Here is an 18725-nt window from a genome sequence, read left to right as displayed (position 1 = left end):
GTGTGTGTGTGTGTGTGACTCCCAGCACCTTGGGAGGGCAGTAAAAACTGTCCCCCATCGTCCCTGGATTTACAACTTCCATAAACTCCTCTTCTCTGTTCCCTTTCTTCCTCTCTTTCCTCCTGTCCCGCTCTCCCCTCACAAGATATGCAAATTCCTGAGTTGGATGGAATCCTGAGGAAGACTGTAACTTTGTCCGTCCCTCCTCCTCCTTCCATCCCTTTATCTCTTCCCCCACACACAGCACAGTGGAGGCTTCATGTTGTGTTGCTCCACACTGATGAATGACTCAGAGGAGATGGGCCAGTCTCATTTATCACCACTAGAACTAATGACATCAGTCTACAGCAGACACAGGCAGCTCTTATCATGCACTGTATGTGTCACATGCAGTAAATACTACATAGTGCTCATTTGACTATATACCATGGTAATAAACTTTGGTCATAAACTGCCACCATTGGATGTGTGTGCGCATTGTACTGTGGTTGTGTAGAAGAGCGTTTACCTTTTTTTTATTTTTCGCACTGATGTGTGTGTCCTGTGAACTGAGTCTCTCTCCCCTCGCTCTCTTTCTCTCCATCTCGCTGTCTCGCTCTCTCTCTGCTGCAGTGTCCTGTGGGAGCCCATGGGAGATGGGACGCGTGTGATCTCTCTGGCTGATAACCACGCTCTGCTCTGGGACTTGACGGAGAGCTCTACCCAGGCCACGGTGAGACACACACACACACCACCATACGTCTCCCCATACCCCATGCTCATTATTTGATAACCACGGTATCAGACCGGTCTTATCTTGCCCTCCCTTCCCAACAACGGTGTTATAAGAACTGTCTAGGGGTGTACTCTGCTTGGTTCACCAAGATCACATGATTCCTTACTGAAACACACTGTATCTGGGCTAGCTTTAGTGTCCAGAGCAGTGGCTCCTGTGGGTGTTTTTGTGGACTTTCAGAGCTGGTTCACTGGTGCCCCAATTCTCTTCTGCTGTCATCCACCTAAAATAGTTAACTTGTGTCATGTAAACCGTTCGCTGTTTTAACGACCCCCATTCAAGCTAGATATACATTGAGTACACCACACATTTGGAACACCTTCCTAATATAGAGCTACACAATTATGTTCACTTCGGGGCCTGAAACTCCCCATTATTCAATTCGCGACGATTGTACATCCGCTAAGAAAGGTCTGTGAAAACTTAACACAACATCGATGGAGAAGTCAACATACAAGTGTAGGTAAAAACGAATGCAAATAAGTTTGAAATTGTGCTACTAATGCACATGATGGCACAAACACGTCTCGTAAAAAGTAAATATGTTTTTGTTTGGTTATCTTCTGGAAATTGTAGAAATAAAACCAGCTAGGCAGGCTAACGTTAGTTAGCTAATTAATTTGCTAGCTATCATACAGTAGGTGTATATTAGTAATTATCTATGTAATATAAGTAGACATGCAATCAAAATTGACTGTAGCGCATATAAAGCACCCACAAGCTACCAGTAGCTGAAAACACAATCATCGCGGGATAAACGAGTGACAAATTTCCAGCCAAGGGCGGTCCATTTAAAAAATCATTCCTTCCTCCCTCGCCCTGCAAGTGTATACTCGTCAGACGTCATGATACGTCATCAGAAGTGTCCACTTAATTTGAGGCCTGAGGGGATAGGGTGTGTCTCTTTTAAGTGTTTGGACAGCATGCCTCATTTTTCTCAATCCTTCTCTGACCCTTCTCCTACCCTTCATCTACACGGATTGAAGTGGATTTAACAAGTGAGGGATCATAGCTTTCACCTGGCTTCACCTGGTCAGTCTATGTCATGGAAAGAGCATGTTTTGTGTACTCCGTGTATGTTGAACTTTACCCATTTCAAAGTTGAATGGCCGGAATTCTAATTGTTGTCACACAGTTGGTCTAGTCAGGACTAGTTTGTGGCCATGCTGTTTAGTGGAAATGCTCTCCTCTGACAGTGCTGTTCCATCCCCACTAATGCAGTGAGGTGAGGAGGAGGCGTCCCGGTCTCCTCCTTTTGTTATTTACTGTTTTGTTCCTCTGATTCTCCACTCCACTGCCTCTGCAATTAAAATGTCCATAGTTCTATAGTGGAGATGAAGTGTGTGTGTGTGTACTCTGTAGTGTGTAGGCTGGTCAGTTAATGTTCCATTAGCTACTAGCTGCCTGGGCATACTTTCGCAGGGAGGTGCTTCATGAATAATGGGGCTAAGTCATTAGTAATTAATGTGCTCATACAGAGATCTTCACAAGGCCAGCCAGGCCACAGGCCCAACAGGACACAACCAAGGACTTGACATTGGTGTGTGTGCGCGTGTGGATGTGTGTGTCATAATGTAAACCTGTGAAGAATCGCCTTGTCCAGAGATTGCAATCAGACATGCACACTCACAGAGGGACACAGACGAACACACACACATTCTCTCCTGTTCTATGTGTGTGGCAGCGTCCCCAGAGGAAGGCACTCTGTGTGTCGTCGTCCCCTCGTGTAGTGACATTGATGTCAGGCTGGGCTGCAGAGCAGCAGAGCAGGGAGCTATTGAGTGACACAGCCTGCCCTGGGCATGGCAGCCATTAAAATTGGAGCGAGGGCACAGGGGTGAGAGAGGGAGAGAAGAGTAGAGCAGGGTCAGAGGAAAAAGAGAGGGTGAGAGAATGAGAGAGAAATAGATGGCGAGAGACGAAGTGAGAGAACTAGGATAGAGAGAGGGAGCCTGCCAGCCTAGACAGATTCTTCCAGCGCTGTTGAGAATGCTAATCTTCTCCACTCCTTTACAGCCCCCCCCCCCTCCTCCTTCCTTACCCACATCCCCTCCCTCTATCAGAGGCTCTCAGGCTGATGTGTTCATCACAGGCCTGTCTGTCTGTCCAGCTGCACCATGGATTTGTCTCGAGTGTACGGTAGATTAAAGGTGTGTGTGTGTGTGTGTGTGTGTGTGTGTGTGTGTGTGTGTGTGTGTGTGTGTGTGTGTGATCAATTAGAAACACTGCTGAAACTGAGTCAGAACATCTTCTCCGGCTCACGGTACGTTCACACACCTTGTCCACCGTGGCCGTTCACTCACACACAATTCACGCTCTCCCTAAATGCGTGAAAGTTTAGCAGATAGCGTTGTTTTATTGGACAGCGATTGCTAAAGGTAGCTGTCCTTCTGTGTTTTATATGCTTTGTCATTAGGCCTGCTAATGTGTTTAGCGCTAACAAAGCTGGGAGCTAGGCAGGGCATGAGGCTGTGCCAATGTGCCACGCGCTAGACAGGAGAGATTATACTTGAAGACAGCCGCCCTCTCTTTCTCTCCTATCCCCGACCCTATCTCGTCCCCTTCCTTCACTTCCCTTCTCCCACGCTCCCTTATCTTCTCCTCCCTCTCTCCTCGAAATAATGAAACTATAGTGTGTGTGTGTGTGTGTGTGTGTGTGTGTGTGTGTGTGTGTGTGTGTGTGTGTGTGTGTGTGTGTGTGTGTGTGTGTGTGGAGAGAGACGAGATAGAGAGTAATGTTATCAGGTTGGATTTAGAGATGCAGAAGTATGAAATGATTGTATCTCTGTTGATTATGTCAGTACAGACTCAGAGGGTCCTTACTGGTCAAACTGGTGATCCATGAGTAACAGTATATAGATATTCACAATGGCAACAAGGTCCTTCAGGAGTCATTGAACCTGTCATTGACTTTGCTGTCTGAGGGAGGGTGAGGTCAGCTTCACACTAGGGAAGGCCTGCCCATACAGGTCCATCAATGCATTAACTCTTACCCTTATCTTAGCCTCCCTCGCCATACCCCATGATTGATAGGTGTATGATCAGGTGTATTGATCATTAACCCCTGCCCCTCCAGATCTCCAGCAGTGCCACCCTAGAGGGTAAAGGTCAACTGAAATTCACCTCTGGGAAGTGGAGTCCGCATCACAACTGTACCCAGCTGGCCACAGCCAACGACACAGCCATCAGAGGCTGGGACCTCCGCACCATGAGGTAAGACTGACATACTAACCATATAGTATTAACCATGTACTAACCATATGTTAACCATATACTAACCATATGTTAACCATATATTAACCATATACTAACCATATGTTAACCATATAGTACTAACCATATATTAACCATATACTAACAATATGTGAACCATATACTAACCATATAGTATTAACCATATACTAACCATATGTTATGTTAACCATATGCTAACATATTAACCATATACTAACCATATGTTAACCATATAATGGTGTCATCACCTGGTTTAAATGATATTCCTAGAGACAATATCTCTTTCATTGTCACTCTATGCACGTCACCCACTGTATTCGCATCCTACCATACCTTTGTCTGTACATTATGCCTTGAAACTATTCTACCACGCCTAGAAATCTGTTCCTTTAACTCCCTGTTCTGAACGTACTAGGCGACCAGTTCTTTTAGCCTTTAGCCGTACCCTTATCCTACTCCTCCTCTGTTCCTCTGGTAATGTGGCGGTTAACCCAGGCCCTGCAGTGCCTAGCTCCACTCCTATTCCCCAGGCGCTCTCATTTGTTGACTTCTGTAACTGTAAAAGCCTTGGTTTCATGCTCTCTATGTTTGTTTAATTCACTGCCCTTGCACACGCTGCCAACCCGGATGTCCTAGTCGTGTCTGAATCCTGGCTCAGGAAGACTATCAAAACCCTGAAATTTCCATCCCTAACTATAAAATTTTTCGACAAGATAGAACTGCCAAAGGGGGAGGAGTTGCAATCTACTGCAGAGAGAGCCTGCAGAGTTCCCTTACTATTCAGGTGTGTACCCAAACAATTTGAGCTTCTACTTTTAAAAATCCACCTTTCCAGAAACAAGTCTCTCACCGTTGCCGCTTGCTATAGACCACCCTCTGCCCCCAGCTGTGCCCTGGACACCATATGTGAACTGATTACCCCCCATCTATCTTCAGAGCTCGTGCTGCTAGGTGACCTAAACTGGGACATGCTTAACACCCCGGCCATCCTACAATCTAAGCTTGATGCCCTCAATCGGCAGGGTAGCCTAGTGGTTAGAGCATTGGGCTAGTAACCGGAAGGTTGCAAGTTCAAATCCCCGAGCTGACAAGGTACAAATCTGTCGTTCTGCCCCTGAACAGGCAGTTAACCCACTGTCATTGGCCGTCATTGAAAATAAGAATTTGTTCTTAACTGACTTGCCTGATTAAATAAAGGTAAAATAAATAAAATAAAAAATCTCGCACAAATTATCAATGAACCCACCAGGTACAACCCCAAATCTGTACACACGGGCACCCTCATAGATATCATCCTAACCAACTTGCCCTTCAAATATACCTCTACTGTTTTCAACCAGCGATAACTGCATCATTGCCTGCATCCGTAATGGGTCTGCGGTCAAACGACCACCCCTCATCACTGTCAAACGCTCCCTAAAACACTTCAGCGAGCAGGCCTTTCTAATCCACTTGGCCCGGGTATCCTGGAAGGATATTGACCTCATCCCATCAGTAGAGGATGCCTAGTCATTCTTTAAAAATGCCTTCCTCACGATCTTAAATAAGCATGCCCCTTTCAAAAATGTTAGAACCAGGAACAGATATAGCCCTTGGTTCTCTCCAGACCTGACTGCCCTTGACCAGGACAAAAACATCCTCTGGCATTCTGCATTGGCATCGTATAGCCCCCGTTATATGCAACTTTTCAGGGAAGTTCGGAACCAATATACACAGGCAGTTAGGAAAGCTAAGGCTAGCTTTTTCAAGCAGAAATGTGCATCCTGTAGCACAAACTCAAAAACATTTTGGGACACTGTAATGTCAATGGAGAATAGCTGCCCACTGCACTGAGGCTAGGAAACACTGTCACCACCGATAAATCCACTATAACTGAGAAGTTCAATAAGCATTTTTCTACAGCTGGCCATGCTTTCCACCTGGCTACCCCTACCCCAGTCAACAGCTCTGCACTCCCCACAGAAACTCGCCTAAGCCTCCTCGATTTCTCCAAACTGCTACAGACCTATGTCTATCCTACCCTGCCTTTCTAAGGTCTTCGAAAGCCAAGCTAACAAACAGATTACCGACCGTTTCGAATCTCACCGTACCTTCTCCGCTATGCAATCTGGTTTCAGAGCTGGTCATGGGTGCACCTCAGCCACGCTCAAGGTCCTAAATGATATCATAACCGCCATCGATAATAGACATTACTGTGCAGCCGTATTCTTCGACCTGGCCAAGGCTTTCGACTCTGTCAATCACCACATCCTTATTGGCAGACTCAACAGCCTTGGTTTCTCAAATGATTGCCTCGCCTGGTTTACCAACTACTTCTCTGATAGAGTTCAGTGTGTCAAATAGGAGGGCCTGTTGTCCGTACCTCTGACAGTCTCTATGGGGGTGCCACAGGGTTCCATTCTCGGGCCGACTCTCTTCTCTGTATACATCAATGATGTCGCTCTTGCTGCTGGTGATTCTCTGATCCACCTCTACGCAGATGACACCATTCTGTATACTTCTGACCCTTCGTTGGACACTGTGTAAACTAACCTCCAGACGAGCTTCAATGCCATACAACTCTCCTTCCGTGGCCTCCAACTGCTCTTAAATGCAAGTAAAACTAAATGCATGTTCTTCAACCGATCACTGCCCACACCTGCCCGCCCGTTCAGCATCACTACTGTGGACTAGAGGTTGACCGATTAATCGGAATGGCCGATTAATTAGGGCCGATTTCAAGTTTTCATAACAATCTGAAATCAGTATTTTTTTGGAGCCGATTAAAAAAATATATATATATATATATATATATATATATATATATACCTTTATTTAACTATGCAAGTCAGTTAACCTCTCTGATCTCCCAAACCCGGATCCGGTATCGTGACTACAGCCTCAAGCTCATTACCATAACGCAACGTTAACTATTCATGAAAATCGCAAATGAAATGAAATAAATATGCCATCTCGCAAGCTTAGCCTTTTGTAAACAACACTGTCATCTCAGATTTTCAAAATATGCTTCTCAACCATAGGAAAACAATAATTTGTGTAAAAGTAGCTAGCTAGCGTAGCATTTAGCGTTAGCATTAGCGTTAGCATCCAGCACGCAACATTTCAACAAAAACATAAAAGCCTTCAAATAAAATCATTTACCTTTGAAGAACTTCTGATGTTTTCAATGAGGATACTCTGTTAGATAGCAGATGCTCAGTTTTTCCAAAAAGATTCTTTGTGTATTAGAAATAGCTCCGTTTTATACATCACATTTGGCTACCAAAAAAAAACGAAAATTCAGTCCTCAAAACGCGAACTTTTTTCCAAATTAACTCCATAATATCGACTGAAAACATGGCAAACGTTGTTTAGAATCAATCATCAAGGTGGTTTTCACATATCTTCATTGATATATCGTTCTTGGACACATGGTTTCTCCCCTATATCAAATGGAAAAGTACAAGCAGCTGGCAATTGCGCACCGAATTCCACGCAGGACACCAGGCGGACACTTGGAAAATGTAGTCTCTTATGGTCAATCTTCCAATGATATGCCTACAAATACGTCACAATGCTGCTAAGACCTTGGGCGAACGACAGAAAGTGTAGGCTCATTCCTTGCGCAATCACAGCCATATAAGGAGACAATGGAAAACAGAGCTTCAGAAATTCTGCTAATTTCCTGGTTGATGCATCATCTTGGTTTCGCCTGTAGAATGAGTTCTGGGGCACTTACAGACAAAATCTTTGCAGATTCTGAAACTTCAGAGTGTTTTCTTTCCAAAACGGTCAAGAATATGCATAGTCGAGCATCTTTTCGTGACAAAATATCGCGCTTAAAACGGGAACGTTTTTTATCCAAAAATGAAATAGCGCCCCTAGAGATCTAACAGGTTAAGAACACATTCTAATTTTCAATGACGGCCTAGGAATGGTGGGTTAACTGCCTTGTTCAGGGGCAGAACGACAGATTTTTACCATGTCAGCTCTGGAATTCAATCTTGCAACCTTACGGTTAACTAGTCCAACGCTCTAGCCACCTGCCTCTCATTGCACTCCACGAGGAGCCTGCCTGTTACGTGAATGCAGTAGAAGCCAAGGTAAGTTGCTTGCTAGCATTAAACTTATCTTATAAAAAACAATCAATCAATCATAATCACTAGTTATAACTACACATGGTTGATGAAATTACTTGTTTATCTTTGTGTCACTTCTTGCGTTCATTGCACGCAGAGTCAGGGTATAAGCAACAGTTTGGGCAGTCTGGCTCATTGCGAACTAATTTGCCAGAATTGTACGTAATTATGACATAAAATTGAAGGTTGTACAATGTAACACAAATATTTAGACTTAGGGATGCCACCCGTTAGATAATATACCGAACGGTTCCGTATTTCACTGAAATAATAAACGTTTTGTTTTTGAAATGATAGTTTCCGGATTCGACCATATTAATGACCAAAGGCTCGTATTCCTGTGTGTTATGTTATAATTAAGTCGTTGGCTGGCCCTTGCTTCCCTCTCGTCCCCAAACCCACTGGCTCCAGGTCATCTACAAGTCTCTGCTAGGTAAAGCCCTGCCTTATCTCAGCTCACTGGTCACCATAGCAGCACCCACTCGTAGCACGCGCTCCAGCAGGTATATCTCACTGGTCATCCCCAAGGACAGTTCATCTTTTAGCCGCCTTTCTTTCCAGTTCTCTGCTGCTAATGACTGGAACGAACTGCAAAAATTACTGAAGCTGGAGACTCATATCTCCCTCACTAGCTTTAAGCACCAGCTGTTAGAGCAGATCACAGATCACTGCACCTGTACATAGCCAATCTGTAAACAGCCCATCCAACTACCTCATCCCCATCTTGCTCCTTTGCACCCCATTATCTCTACTTGCACATTCATCTTCTGCACATCCTACCATTCCAATGTTTAATTGCTATATTGTAATTACTTCACTACTATGGCCTATTTATTGTCTTAACTCCCTTATCCTACCTCATTTGCACACACTGTATATAGACTTTTTGTTTTATTTTTTCTACTGTATTATTGACTGTATGTTTGCTCATTCCATGTGTAACTCTGTGTTGTTGTATGTGTCGAACTGCTATGCTTTATCTTGGCCAGGTCGCAGTTGCAAATGAGAACTTGTTCTCAACTAGCCTACCTGGTTAAATAAAGGTGAAATAAAAAAATTCACTAACCATATATTATTCAGCTATGTTCTACAAAAGTACTTCTTTATAGTCTAGTAGTACTGAACTATTTCGTATAGTAACTCTAATTTGTCGTCATTAATATTAGAAACTAAAGGGTTCTAGTATTAAATGTGGTCCTTACCAGGTAACGTCCCCAATAAAAGAAACACTTGAGTAAATGAGGGGTTCAAAGTATATAGAAAGAAGGTGCTTCCACACAGGTGTGGTTCCTTAGTTAATTAAGCAATTGAATCCTACAGACGAAGAACCATATATGTGACAATTTTTCCATTTTAAGATAATCAGTTATTTTTATATTATTAATTGTGTGTACCACACTAGGTGTTTTATGGTTGACAAATAATTCACCATACCCATATCTTCCAACAACAATTTATATTTTTTTGTTATTTCAAAAAATACTTTTTTTATTGCCGTTTTAATTTTAAGAATGTGGAAGAACAGTATATCTCCAGTGATGATTTCAGTTTGTGGAAGAACAGTAAATGTGACATTTTTCATGACTCTTGTAAGATGTCCGTTTTTAACACCTGATATTATGTTTTAAGTACTTTCAAGTACAGATGCCCTTCATGTAAATAACTTAAATGCAATATGTAGTTAATTCATTTGTATGGAGGTTCATTTAAAGGTGGTCTATCAACTTCAGCAATGATGACTTTTCTTAAAAGTTGAGTCATGAAATCTTAGTCTCATTTAAAATGAAGCCCTCAATGTGAACATACCATAGAACTACAAAACACTCCCAATCTATACACAGAATGAGTTTGAATTGCACCATTGTGTAACACAGCACTTTTAGAGTTAACGTTAATGTACGTATCATTACTGTCAAAGTTAAACTATGCAAGTGTTCAATATAGCTATTATAATAATAGGCGTTTTGTCTTATTTCTAACCTGTTCTAAGCCGGAGAGAATCAACGCTTGTTGTTTCTCGTATGGGACAGTGTAGAACCTGTTGAACAGATGCAGCTTGCGTTCATCAGTCACTTTCCACACTCCTTTCTGCACGTCGTGGAACACGCTCTTCCCTGCAGGATACAGTGTAACTAGCTAGCTACTGTAGCCATGTCGAATCATCCGGTGGATGGAGAAAAAGTAGCTACCTATGTTTCTTCTATAATCTAGCAATAACATTTGTAATGTTAATGTATGAGTTATTAGCCAATGAACTTTAGCTAATATGTTTTCTCTATAGTTACAAATTAGACAACCCACAACATACATGTTAGTTACTGTACTATAGCTAGCTAGCTTGATTGTTTGATATACGGTTCTTCCACATACCTCTTTTGGACAGCTCTTCCCAGTTTTTTCTTGACCCTTACGATTTGTATAGGGTTTTCCCGCATCCCGTAAGATCTTCCTTTGCCTGTCTTTCCATTCTTTTAGTTTTGTTTTACGTTTCTTTCCCACATTTCTGCGATTTTCATCAGCAACAGAAAGGTTGTGCGCTTGTCCGTCCATTCTGAGTGGTGCACATAAACGGTTATTCCACAAGAGCCTATCTTTAAATTTAAAATTATTGTTAATTAGCGCGTGGAAAGTTTGTGAAACTGGTTCACTATAGAAAAAGGGTGTCCAATAATGATTGTTCATGTATATCTCATTTTTTTTGTAAATGTCACATATATGGTTCTTCGTCTGTAGGATTCAATTAAGTTTCCACCACCATCAAAAAACCAAATTGTTGAATTTCTCGTGGAAGAATGGTGTCGCATCCTTCCAATCGAGTTCCAGACACTTGCAGAATTCATGACAAGGTGCATCGAAGTTGTTCTGGCTCGTGGTGGCCCAAACGCCCTACTAAGACACTATGTGGGCACACCGTGCACCACTCCCTAGCATTCTTCTTGCCAATGTCCAGTCTCTTGACAACAAGGTTGATGAAATCCGAGCAAGGGTAGCATTCCAGAGGACATCAGAGACTGTAACGTTCTTTGCTTCACGGAAACGTGGCTCACTGGAGAGACGCTATCCGAGGCGGTGCAGCCAACGGGTTTCTCCACGCATCGCGCAGACAGAAACAAACATCTTTCTGGTAAGAAGAGGGGCGGGGGCGTATGCCTTATGGCTAACGTGACATGGTGTGATGAAAGAAACATACAGGAACTCAAATCCTTCTGTTCACCTGATTTAGAATTCCTCACAATCAAATGTAGACCGCATTATTATTATTATACCAAGAGAATTCTCTTCAATTATAATAACAGCCATATATATCCCCCCCAAGCAGACACATCGATGGCTCTGAATGAACTTTATTTGACTCTTTGCAAACTGGAAACCATTTATCCGGAGGCTGCATTCATTGTAGCTGGGGATTTTAACAAGGCTAATCTGAAAACAAGACTCCCTAAATTTTATCAGCATATCGATTGCGCAACCAGGGGTGGAAAGACCTTGGATCATTGTTACTCTAACTTCCGCGACGCATATAAGGCCCTGCCACGCCCCCCTTTCGGAAAAGCTGACCACGACTCCATTTTGTTGATCCCTGCCTACAGACATAAACTAAAACAAGAGGCTCCCACGCTGAGGTCTGTCCAACGCTGGTCCGACCAAGCTGACTCCACACTCCAAGACTGCTTCCATCACGTGGACTGGGACATGTTTCGTATTGCGTCAGACAACAACATTGACGAATACGCTGATTCGGTGTGCGAGTTCATTAAAACGTGCGTTGAAGATGTCGTTCCCATAGCAACGATTAAAACATTCCCTAACCAGAAACCGTGGATTGATGGCAGCATTCGCGTGAAACTGAAAGCGCGAACCACTGCTTTTAATCAGGGCAAGGTGTCTGGTAACATGACCGAATACAAACAGTGCAGCTATTCCTTCCGCAAGGCTATCAAACAAGCTAAGCGTCAGTACAGAGACAAAGTAGAATCTCAATTCAACGGCTCAGACACAAGAGGCATGTGGCAGGGTCTACAGTCAATCACGGACTACAGGAAGAAATCCAGCCCAGTCACGGACCAGGATGTCCTGCTCCCAGGCAGACTAAATAACTTTTTTGCCCGCTTTGAGGACAATACAGTGCCACTGACACGGCCTGCAACGAAAACATGCGGTCTCTCCTTCACTGCAGCCGAGGTGAGTAAGACATTTAAACGTGTTAACCCTCGCAAGGCTGCAGGCCCAGACGGCATCCCCAGCCGCGCCCTCAGAGCATGCGCAGACCAGCTGGCCGGTGTGTTTACGGACATATTCAATCAATCCCTATACCAGTCTGCTGTTCCCACATGCTTCAAGAGGGCCACCATTGTTCATGTTCCCAAGAAAGCTAAGGTAACTGAGCTAAACGACTACCGCCCCGTAGCACTCACTTCCGTCATCATGAAGTGCTTTGAGAGACTAGTCAAGGACCATATCACCTCCACCCTACCTGACACCCTAGACCCACTCCAATTTGCTTACCGCCCAAATAGGTCCACAGATGATGCAATCTCAACCACACATCACACTGCCTTAACCCATCTGGACAAGAGGAATACCTATGTGAGAATGCTGTTCATTGACTACAGCTCGGCATTCAACACCATAGTACCCTCCAAGCTCGTCATCAAGCTCGAGACCCTGGGTCTCGACCCCGCCCTGTGCAACTGGGTACTGGACTTCCTGACTGGCCGCCCCCAGGGGGTGAGGGTAGGCAACAACATCTCCTCCCCGCTGATCCTCAACACTGGGGCCCCACAAGGGTGCGTTCTGAGCCCTCTCCTGTACTCCCTGTTCACCCACGACTGCCTGGCCACGCACGCCTCCAAATCAATCATCAAGTTTGCGGACGACACAACAGTGGTAGGCTTGATTACCAACAACGACGAGATGGCCTACAGGGAGGAGGTGAGGGCCCTCGGAGTGTGGTGTCAGGAAAATAACCTCACACTCAACGTCAACAAAACTAAGGAGATGATTGTGGACTTCAGGAAACAGCAGAGGGAGCACCCCCCTATCCACATCGATGGAACAGTAGTGGAGAGGGTAGCAAGTTTTAAGTTCCTCGGCATACACATCACAGACAAACTGAATTGGTCCACTCACACAGACAGCATTGTGAAGAAGGCGCAGCAGCGCCTCTTCAACCTCAGGAGGCTGAAGAAATTCGGCTTGTCACCAAAGCACTCACAAACTTCTACAGATGCACAATCGAGAGCATCCTGGCGGGCTGTAACACCGCCTGGTACGGCAACTGCTCCGCCCTCAACCGTAAGGCTCTCCAGAGGGTAGTGAGGTCTGCACAACGCATCACCGGGGGCAAACTACCTGCCCTCCAGGACACCTACACCACCCGATGTCACAGGAAGGCCATAAAGATCATCAAGGACATCAACCACCCGAGCCACTGCCTGTTCACCCCGCTATCATCCAGAAGGCGAGGTCAGTACAGGTGCATCAAAGCTGGGACCGAGAGACTGAAAAACAGCTTCTATCTCAAGGCCATCAGACTGTTAAACAGCCACCACTAACATTGAGTGGCTGCTGCCAACACACTGACACTGACTCAACTCCAGCCACTTTAATAATGGGAATTGATGGGAAATGACGTAAATATATCACTAGCCACTTTAAACAATGCTACCTTATATAATGTTACTTACCCTACATTATTCATCTCATAGGCATACGTATATACTGTACTCTATATCATCGACTGTATCCTTATGTAATACATGTATCACTAGCCACTTTAACTATGCCACTTTGTTTACATACTCATCTCATATGTATATACTGTACTCGATACCATCTACTGTATCTTGCCTATGCTGCTCTGTACCATCACTCATTCATATATCCTTATGTACATATTCTTTATCCCCTTACACTGTGTACAAGACAGTAGTTTTGGAATTGTTAGTTAGATTACTTGTTGGTTATTACTGCATTGTCGGAACTAGAAGCACAAGCATTTCGCTACACTCGCATTAACATCTGCTAACCATGTGTATGTGACAAATAAAATTTGATTTGATGTTGGTGTTTACTTTATTTGAGCAATTACCTGTATAACAACTGATGAACAGCGTGTCTTTACAGTAGACAACCTGTACTGCCTCCCGGCTCAGCCTTGAGGTGTGAGGCTGTGGCAAGTGCGGTGGGGAAAGAGAAAGATAGAGAGGAGGAGAGAGATATTGAGTTGAGGTCAGGCTGTGTGTGGGCACTGCTAAAGGAATAATAATCACCTCTCTCTCGACCGTTCCTATAAAGACAGAGTGCTGGAGAGAGAGAGAGAGAGAGAGAGAGAGAGAGAGAGGTGGAACAAGAATGAGAGAGAGAAGGAATAGAGGGATGCAGAGAAAATATTAGAAAAATACAGGAGAGAAATGATAATAGCCAAGAAAAGAAACAATGTATTTCATGCAAATGTAAAAACCGTTGCAGTACTGTAGTATTATCCTCATTATCCCGCATTTGATTCCATCTTTTTAGTCACATTCCAGCTAGTTCTTATTCCTAACCAGTAAAAGTAGTGTGATTCACCCTTCAGGGGCTTTGAGGGTACACAGGGGCCTTTAGGAAGCCAAGGACACAGGCTGAGTCTGTGTCTGTGTGAGTAGCGCTTAGTGTGTGCTCGTGAGCAGAGTCTGTGAGCAGGCAGAGTGTGTTGGATTTGAGCTAGGTGCGTGGGTGTGTGTATTACAGGGTTTGTGAGACTGTGTGTGTTTGTGTCCAGTTGGTGCGGCAGCTGTGTGATGGCAGTCTGTGAACACGGTCCAGTGGCTCCTCAGTTGGTGTCTTCTCTGGCTCGTCACACTGTGTGCCAGCCCAAACCGGCCTGCCCGCTCTGCCCCGCTAAGGGACTCTAGAGGAGAACACTCTCCCCAGAAAACCAAAATTGGTTCTGTGAAAGTTCCCAGAACATTCCTTAGGTTGCAGAAATTGTTCTCATGACACAAAAACTGTCCAGTCGTGGTGATGATTATAGAATGTTTGTAAAAAACATTCACCTGATGTTACAAGAAGGTTCTCAGAACACATTTCATATATTCTTTAAAGGTTCCCAGAATGTTTCACAGGGTTGTGGGAACAGTCTGGTGCAAACATTGTGGGGACATCACAAAATATACACTATATATACAAAAGTATGTGGAAACCCCTTCCATTTAGTGGATTTGGCAATTTCAGCCACAGCCGTTGCTGACAGGTGTATAAAATCGAGCACACCGCCATGCAATCTCCATAGACAAACATTGACAGTAGAATGGCCTTACTGAAGAGCTCAGGGACTTTCAACGTGGCACCGTCACAGGATGCCACCTTACCAACAAGTCAGTTCGTCAAACTTCTGTCCTGCTAGAGCTGCCCCGGTGAACTGTTAGTGCTGTTTTTGTGAAGTGGAAACGTCTAGGAGCAACAACAGCTCCGCCGCGAAGTGGTAGGCCACACAAGCTCACAGAACGAGACCGCCGAGTGCAGAAGTGCGTAGCATGTAAAAATGGTCTGTCCTTGGTTGCAACACTCAGTACCGAGTTCCAAACCCAAAAAGTTATCTGGATGATTCTACTATCGTACTTTTAGGGTGCAAAAAACATTCACCTGAAGTTACAAGAATGTTCCCAGAACATATTTAATCAATTCTTTAAGTGTTCCCGGAATGTTTCATTAGGTTATGGAAACATTCTGGTGGGAACATTGTTAGGTTAAAGTTAGGTTAAACAGGACATTCTCTTAATGTTGTAAGAATTACGTAATTTTACCTTGTCTTTGAGGTCCTCAGAACATTTCAAGAACATGTTAAATTGAAGTTTTACCTAATATTGCCACAACATTCTCAGTGTGCAAATTTGTAGTTCCTTAAAGCAGATTGGAATACATTTCTCTCCAGGTGTACAGTAATGGCAATTCACATTTAAGGACTTTATTTTAGGTGATTATAGAGAGACATGGCATTTCACTTTCATTCACAGGACATTTGAACACAACCATATTTTGTATACTTTGTATGTTGACAGGCTGCACATGTGGGGTTTGAACTTGCAGTGTTTGGTTCCCTAGCCCGATCATTAACCCTCTGTGCCATTAGGGGATAGCTGTGGCCGTGTGTTATTTTTGTTGTTGTTGTCAAATATGGTTAAACAGGACACAGAACAGTTATTCAAATGTTCCCATCCTCTTCATATGCTGTGTACTCGTAACACTGTATTTTATGATTCTCTTTCTTCATCGCGTGTTGAAAGTCTTATGAAATGTGATCTTGAAATTGAGAAATGGTAAAAAAAAAAACGTTTTTGAATACACTAGAATACAAGTTATTTAAAGGAAGCTATATCCAACTAAAATCACATGATGAAGAAAGAAAATCATAAAAGTGCACAGCGTTTGAAGAGAATGGGAACATTTTATTGACTCAGAAATTGAGTTCTGTGTCCTGATTGACCATATTTAACTGAGGAAAAAAAATATACAAGGCCACGCAGAGGGTTAATTATCTGGCTGCAGTTCCAGACATTGCAGGTTCAATCACACATATTCTGAAGCCATATTTCTCTACTAAAAGCGAGGTTGTCTTTATTTCGTCCATTTCGTTCAGAATTGCGGAATTTAGAGCAACTGTAAAAAAATAAATAAAAGACGCTTGATATGGTCTTATTTTTCATGATCTGAAAAGAAAAAGTGATCCTAGACCAGCACTCATAGTCTTCGGTACCGTATAAATATGGGCCCCAGAAGTATGCAGCATATATATGTATATTGCGTGAACATCAATGGAGTATTTTGTTCAACCTAAAACAAATACGCTATGAACGTCATAGAAACTGACTTATTTCTATCTAACAGCATGAAGGGCATGTCCTGTGTAACCTAACTTAAACATTGTATGAATGTCATCACAGCTGAGCATATTTAGTGTGTTATGGGAACTTATCTCTTGCGATGTTCCCACAACCTAATGAAATGTTCTGGGAACCTTTTTAAAGGACTCACAGGCTATGTTATCAACATTATGGCAATGTTAAATAAATGTTTTGTGCAACCTGATACAAACATCTGAATGTCAGCACAACTGGACATTTTTTTTTGCATTTTGAGAACATATCTCTTGTCATGTCCCCACAATGTTACCACAACACAATGAAACGTCACGGGAACCTTTTTAAAGATCAGACAAAATGTGTTCTTGGAACGTTCTTGGAACATCAGGTGAATGTTTTTTGCACCCTAAAATAAACATTGTAGAATCAAATCAAATTGTATTGGTCACATACACATACAGTGCCTTGCGAAAGTATTCGGCCCCCTTGAACTTTGCGACCTTTTGCCACATTTCAGGCTTCAAACATAAAGATATAAAACTGTATTTTTTTGTGAAGAATCAACAACAAGTGGGACACAATCATGAAGTGGAACGACATTTATTGGATATTTCAAACTTTTTTAACAAATCAAAAACTGAAAAATTGGGCGTGCAAAATTATTCAGCCCCCTTAAGTTAATACTTTGTAGCGCCCCCTTTTGCTGCGATTACAGCTGTAAGTCGCTTGGGGTATGTCTCTATCAGTTTTGCACATCGAGAGACTGACATTTTTTCCCATTCCTCCTTGCAAAACAGCTCGAGCTCAGTGAGGTTGGATGGAGAGTATTTGTGAACAGCAGTTTTCAGTTCTTTCCACAGATTCTCGATTGGATTCAGGTCTGGACTTTGACTTGGCCATTCTAACACCTGGATATGTTTATTTTTGAACCATTCCATTGTAGATTTTGCTTTATGTTTTGGATCATTGTCTTGTTGGAAGACAAATCTCCATCCCAGTCTCAGGTCTTTTGCAGACTCCATCAGGTTTTCTTCCAAAATGGTCCTGTATTTGGCTCCATCCATCTTCCCATCAATTTTAACCATCTTCCCTGTCCCTGCTGAAGAAAAGCAGGCCCAAACCATGATGCTGCCACCACCATGTTTGACAGTGGGGATGTTGTGTTCAGGGTGATGAGCTGTGTTGCTTTTACGCCAAACATAACGTTTTGCATTGTTGCCAAAAAGTTAAATTTTGGTTTCATCTGACCAGAGCACCTTCTTCCACATGTTTGGTGTGTCTCCCAGGTGGCTTGTGGCCAACTTTAAACAACACTTTTTATGGATATCTTTAAGAAATGGCTTTCTTCTTGCCACTCTTCCATAAAGGTCAGATTTGTGCAATATACGACTGATTGTTGTCCTATGGACAGAGTCTCCCACCTCAGCTGTAGATCTCTGCAGTTCATCCAGAGTGATCATGGGCCTCTTGGCTGCATCTCTGATCAGTCTTCTCCTTGTATGAGCTGAAAGTTTAGAGGGACGGCCAGGTCTTGGTAGATTTGCAGTGGTCTGATACTCCTTCCATTTCAATATTATCGCTTGCACAGTGCTCCTTGGGATGTTTAAAGCTTGGGAAATCTTTTTGTATCCAAATCCGGCTGTAAACTTCTTCACAACAGTATCTCGGACCTGCCTGGTGTGTTCCTTGTTCTTCATGATGCTCTCTGCGCTTTTAACGGACCTCTGAGACTATCACAGTGCAGGTGCATTCATA

The 18725-nt window shown here is 43.3% G+C and overlaps 1 protein-coding gene across 4 annotated transcripts in view; it reads left to right on the top strand.

Annotated features, from left to right (window-relative positions):
• The window catches only part of eipr1 (EARP complex and GARP complex interacting protein 1), an 82853-nt gene that overhangs the window by 38222 nt on the left and 25906 nt on the right, over positions 1-18725 (top strand). For all 4 annotated transcript variants that reach the window (XM_036962853.1, XM_036962854.1, XM_036962856.1 and 1 more), the window contains 2 exons: positions 613-712; positions 3852-3988. In XM_036962853.1, the coding sequence (XP_036818748.1) occupies positions 613-712; positions 3852-3988 (237 nt within the window). The remainder of the gene's footprint in view (positions 1-612; positions 713-3851; positions 3989-18725) is intronic.

The sequence above is a fragment of the Oncorhynchus mykiss genome, chromosome 25 (genome assembly GCF_013265735.2).
Source record: "Oncorhynchus mykiss isolate Arlee chromosome 25, USDA_OmykA_1.1, whole genome shotgun sequence".
Taxonomy (NCBI): Eukaryota; Metazoa; Chordata; class Actinopteri; order Salmoniformes; family Salmonidae; genus Oncorhynchus; species Oncorhynchus mykiss.
The sequence above is the reverse complement of the archived record's forward strand: the minus strand, read 5'-3'. Positions and strand labels throughout refer to the sequence as shown.